This window comes from Nannospalax galili, unplaced genomic scaffold (assembly GCF_000622305.1).
Source record: "Nannospalax galili isolate Female #2095 unplaced genomic scaffold, S.galili_v1.0 scaffold10, whole genome shotgun sequence".
Lineage (NCBI taxonomy): Eukaryota > Metazoa > Chordata > Mammalia > Rodentia > Spalacidae > Nannospalax > Nannospalax galili.
This window is the reverse complement of record NW_008331140.1, coordinates 11116636-11122576: the sequence shown is the minus strand read 5'-3', so window position 1 is coordinate 11122576 and position 5941 is coordinate 11116636. Positions and strand designations below refer to the sequence as shown.

General features: G+C 37.4%; 1 protein-coding gene across 1 annotated transcript in view; it reads right to left on the bottom strand.

The window, feature by feature from the left end:
- Positions 1 to 5941, bottom strand: part of Brwd3 (bromodomain and WD repeat domain containing 3) — a 163415-nt gene that overhangs the window by 14160 nt on the left and 143314 nt on the right. Inside the window, exons 34-36 of the mRNA XM_008822671.3 lie at positions 4197 to 4253; positions 3277 to 3417; positions 1780 to 1851 (exon numbers count right to left, since the gene is read on the bottom strand). Of these exons, the coding sequence (XP_008820893.1) occupies positions 1780 to 1851; positions 3277 to 3417; positions 4197 to 4253 (270 nt within the window). The remainder of the gene's footprint in view (positions 1 to 1779; positions 1852 to 3276; positions 3418 to 4196; positions 4254 to 5941) is intronic.

Genomic DNA, 5941 nt, shown 5'->3' with positions numbered 1-5941 from the left:
TTTATGTCTTACAGGGTTTATACTGAGTTCAATATTGTATGACTGTATTAATTCAACTGTGAACCTAAAAATTTACAGCCACCTTTGAAAGAGATGTATCCTTGCTCTGGAATGTGTTACTGAATATGTTAATGTAATGAAATGCTTCTTCTAATCGTGTGGTTATTAAATTAAAAAAAAATTTAAAAGAGAAAATATTTTCCAAAGTATGGAAAAGCACCGTTGCTTAAAATGTACTTTCTTAAGACACAAAACACTAACATTTTCACAGAAGGATAATGTTGTAACTCGTGTAATATGAACAAAACGCAAAAGAATGAGCTGCCTTCATTTGTGGATCCTGGCACCAAACCCTTATAAGTGAGTGCATACCCTGATGTAACTGCAGGAACCAGGAAATGGAATGAACCAGGGAAGTAAAGGGAAAGAAGGAACCTGAGAGAGAAGAGTAGTAGGTGACAGGCGTCACTAAGGGAGAAATGTGTAAAAAGGGGGAAATGTGTAAGGGGAAGGAGGGAAAAGGAGGGCTATATAAAGAACAATGGGAATGAAGGGGGAAGAAGGAGTTCAAGAGAGGTGGAACCATAGCATACAAAAATTACCAAGGGAGAAATGGGGAAAATGGGGACATTTTAATGGGAAGGGCAGGGAGGAGAGAAAGAAAGAGAGCTCACTCATGCAACAGAGGGCCAGGAGCATAAAAGGCCACAAATAGCCAAAGGCAGAGAATAAGAGTGTGCAGACTGTGGGTCCTTGGACAGGAGTCCTGTATTGAGGTCCACCCACCCAGGGCTCAGGGACCATTGTTGACAAGGGGGAAGGAAAGACTGTAAGCACCAGGGAGTAGGTGCATGACCATACAGAACTAGTCCTACAGATGCCTGGGACCCTTCTCATACAAACCTACAGCAATGGTGTCACCATGCACAAGGCCCAAGCAAACTCAGGCAAACAAAAATCCAGCACAGAACTGTGGAACTGAACAGCATGCCCCAATCTTAGTCAAAGAATCATTGGCAGGTGATTACTGCTGGGTGAGGAAGAGCTGTTCTTCTTGAAGGGAGATATTCTAGATAGGCTGACTAGACCCCGGTGGATGAACTTGCACCAAGGGACATCTCGGGACACTAACTTTATATAATACGCCTTAGTAAAAATGACAGAATGTATGAACTCCAGTTGGGGGGTGGAGGGCTATGGGAGGGTGCCAAAGAGGAAGGGGGTATAAAGATGATTTTATGTATGAAATACACAAAAATTCATAAAAAGAATGAGCTGCCTGTTTCATGAAGCTCCAGTGTGAGCGATCATCTGCAGTGCATACTTAGCACATTACATTTTATGGTCTCTGCTCTGCTGCATTGGCTTTAGATATAGACCTCAAATAAACAACTACATGAATCTTACCAAGAACAATCTGGAGACAATGTTGATTCAAAAAACAAAACATTAAAAATGACTCAATAAGTAAACAAAGGTATAAAATGAAAGAAAATCTAGTTGAAAAGTAGGTTTAGCAAATTATCTACATTACGGACATTCATTCATTTATTAATTTATATCTTTTTATTATTTATTTATGGTTGGGGGGGCAGGTCTCCCTGTAGTCCCAACTGGTCTAGAACTTGCTATATAGATCAGGCTGGCCTTGATCTTACAGATCTGCCTGCCTCTGCCTCCCAAGTACCACCACACTTGGCTCATTATGGACATTTTAAAAGGTAACACCACAAAAAAAAAATAAGTACACATTTTTTTTCCTGAGATTCCTAGGCCTACCTGAGAAAGTGCTGGATCTTGTGTATCTGGAAGAACTGATTCTGAGGATTCTCCTTCCTGCTGTTGATGAGCCTATTAGGGTAATGAACACATATTATTTCTAGATCACCACTACAAAATATCAAGATTTGCAATGAAACTGTGATTCAAGGCTCAAAAATCCACATATAAAATTATAATGTACTTGAAAGAATTCTGCACTCATTCTCTGCTCTGAAAAATATGAGTCTACTTTGTTCTATCTAAACTTTCTACAAATAAATCAAACTTAACTGAATGTCATATTGCTACTTATTTAAGTGTTCTTTTTGAAATCATTTTGAAGTCATTATTCTTTTTGAGACAGATTCTCTATGTAGTCCTGGATGGCCTGGAACTTGCTATGTAAAGCAGGCTGGCCTTGAACTCACAGAGACCTGCCTCTGCCTCCTAAATTCTGGGATTAAAGGTGTGTGCCACCACACCCAGCTTCAAAATGTTTCTATCTAAAAGTTTATTGGATTTGGTTTGTAAAAGCTAATTTAATATATAGATAAATATATATATAAAAAAGAATTTCTAGAAACAGGGTATGGTGGTATGCCTTTAATTCTAGCATAAGGCAAGAGGCTCTTGAGTATAAGGCCAACTTGGGCTATGTAGTAAGTTCTGCACAAGCCTGAAATATACAGTGAGACTTTGTCTTAGAAGCAAAAAACAAAAACAAAAGTAAAAGTAGGGGGCTGGAGAGATAGCTCAGGGGTTGAGAGCAATGGCTGCTCTTCTAGAGGACCCAGGTTCAGTTCCCAGCACCCACATGGTGGCTAATAACTGCCTGTGACTCTAGTTCCAGGGGAACCCGACACCCTCTTCTGGCCTCTGTGGGCAGTGCAGAACATAGGCAAACAGTCATACACATACAATTTTTTTAAAGTAAAAGTAATTCTATGATCTAAGTTCTCATACTTACCTTTGTTGAAAAGTAATATTGATACATGGTTTACTTTAATTAGTCATATTGATAATGATTTTACTATAAATTAGTAAGGCCTGACATGCTTTACCAAGTATCTACAGTGTATAGAGGTGTCATTAGAAGTTAGTAGTCTACATTAAATAAATATCTTAAGTGAAAACAACAGGAAGGAGCAGTAAAGAAACATAGATTCAAGTTTCTTTTAGAAACTGTATAATGTTCATACCAAGAACAGGGTAACTACTTTTTTTGGAGTCAGGGTCTCTGTATCTCCAGCTGGTCTGGCACTTTCTATGTAGACACACTGGCCTTGATCTCACAGAGATTTGTCCATCTCTGCCTCCCGAGTGCTGGAATTAAAGGCATGTGCGACCACACCTGGCCAACAGTCTTTAAACGTCACGACTAATCATACTATTAATTTTCACATTTCAAAGTCACACAGGCAAGCAAGGAAAGTGAAACATTTTTCTTAAATAGAAATTAGCATAGACATTCATGGGAAATCATGTTGGCAATTAGTTAAACAACGGTATGCTTACTGGATATGAAACTGGGTCAACTGGCTGTCGAAATGGCTCTGAGTCTTCACGTTCATAAATGAGGCTCAAGAGTTCTTTGCACTGTTTTTTCCAAGCATCAGGATTACACTTTAAAGATTGCCTTCTGCCTCGACATTTAACCTATAGATTTTAACAGAATTACATGGTCCTTTAACTCTTCATTGATTTTTTTTCATGAAACCCTAATATTTTCAAAGTCAAAGTTTAAACAATGGAACTGACTGACCATGTATTCTAATGGTAGTCACCTGTACATAACAGAGCAGAAGCTATTTATATTTCCTAGTTTAAATTATATACAATTCTCTTTGGCAAAAAATAAAAGCTAACAGCAACAATTATAGTGCTATAAATTTTCGTTTTAAGAAAATCTGAATCACAAATAAAGTACAGACAAGTAAGCCCCCTGCCACCTCCCACTAACAGACATACACAAGGAGAGCTTGGATAAAAATGTTTGTTTATTGTAGACATTTGGAAACCTGAACTATTTCCTAAATTATAAAGACTGTTTACTATATTTACACAGTATAAACAAGATCTGTGCAAAACACCTACTTTTCTTGTGGTAATCAATGTATATGCTAGTCAGAGCTGTCTCTATTATTAGACCCTAAATCAATTCTTGGGGACTAAATCATTAAATACATTCATGCTGTTCCATTTTCATCGCTGGGGGAAGAATGTGCCCTGTGACCTCTCATAGGAAAGCCATAGCATATTTTCTCCAGACACTACCTGTCTTTTCCTGTGATTAGGTTGTACATCTCTACTGCACTGCTGTGATAAACCTTAGCAATGAGTAAAGCTGCATACTTGTAAAAATTGAGGTCAGTCTTTGGGATCTCTGATTCAGGAAGCCTGATTTTTTCCCCTCAGAAGTTCACTCATTTACTCACCCTTCTTCCAGATGAAGTACCTGGACCATCTGAATCTAAGTCCACCATTTCTGTATCCTAAATAAGAAGGGGAAAGTGAGAGAAGCTAAGTTACATTCAAAGTGTTACAAATGAGATGGACATTAATGATTAAATGTCAAAGATAATCACAATTTACTTTCCTTCACTGGAGCAGGCAGCAGAACAAAGGTTACAGGGAGACTCACTCCAAAATTTGGCAATATACTGTGTACAGGTTAGAAAATACACTAGCAGAAGAATTGAACAGGCTTGCTCTTTAAACTAGAATAGGAAATGAGGGGAAAATGACAGTGATTAGAACTCTGTTATCTATATGTGTTAATAAACATATTCTGGGGCTGGAGAGATGGTTCAGCGGCTAAGAACACGGACTGTTCTTGCAGAAGACCTGTGTTCGAATCCCAGCACCCACATGGCAGCTAACAACTGTCTGTAACTCCAGTTCCAGGGGATCTGATGGTCTCTTCTGTCGTCCACAGGCATTGCAGAACACAGGTGCACTTACCTACATGCAGGCAATACATGAATACACATAAAATAAAATAAAATATTTTTAAAAAGCGTATTCTATGTGACATGTTCATTTGATACACTATAAGTATGTCATACAATTAAGCATTGCTATTTTAAATACTTCATTTTTCCCTAGGGAATATATAAACTTGCACTAAATGCAAGATTCAGTTAAGTATGTCTCTGAGAGGTAGCTGTAATACAAAAGTCAAGAAACAAGCACCACCAGTGAATGGCAAAACAACTAATGCACAGGACAAATTAACTCATGAGCTGTTGATGCCCCTTTCAAGAAATAAAGCTTTCAAATTTTTACCTTAATTTTCTATTCTAACAAAAATGGTGTAGGTAGAGGAGAAATTCTCGTTATATCAGATCCTAAATTAAAATATATTTATCATAAAAGTCAGAAAAAATAAGAAAAAAATGAACTTTTTTTCTTGGATTTTAATAGGTTGCTATCTAACTGCTACATCACATTTTCCTCATTATTAGTAAGTGACATTTAGGTACATTAAAATATGTTATTTTATAGTCAGGATAATTTCATTAAAAAGCAGAATTTGAGATTTATCATTCTAGAGATTAACAATGAAAACAAAATAAATATGAAAAATATCATATGGCCCTCCAATTGGACCTACCTTGTATGAATTATTTCTTCCTGGAATAAATTCTTTTCCAGTAAAAATTTTGTATTAGCCAATTTTCATTATTTTTCTAGTTTCTTCTTGTTCTTGTTTCTATCCTAGCCTCCAGTCAAATGTGGCTTCATGTAAATTAGGGATGCGGTTATGTGGGATAAATCAGGTATGTTAAAGTATTACAGAATTTTAAAGCACTTTAATATTTTACAGTGTATAGAAAACAAAATCTCTACTGAAATTGCTATCAACTAAGTATTCTTTTAAAATGTTGAGAAAACAAAAGAAAAAATCCCAAACAAAATGAAATGCTGAGAGCACTTTGTCTTCTTCTTTTCGGGGGTGAAAGTTAAAGTACTGATTTTTCATCACAGAAATGGACTGAATGGGGGTTGGAGAGGTGGCTCAGCAGTTAAGAACAGTGGCTGTTCTGACAGAACACCCGGATTCGAATTCTAGCACCCACATGGGAGCAAACAACTGTCCATAACTCCAGTCCCAGGGGATCCAACAGCCTCTTCTGACCTCTGTGGACATTGCACGACACAGGTGCACTTACCTACATGC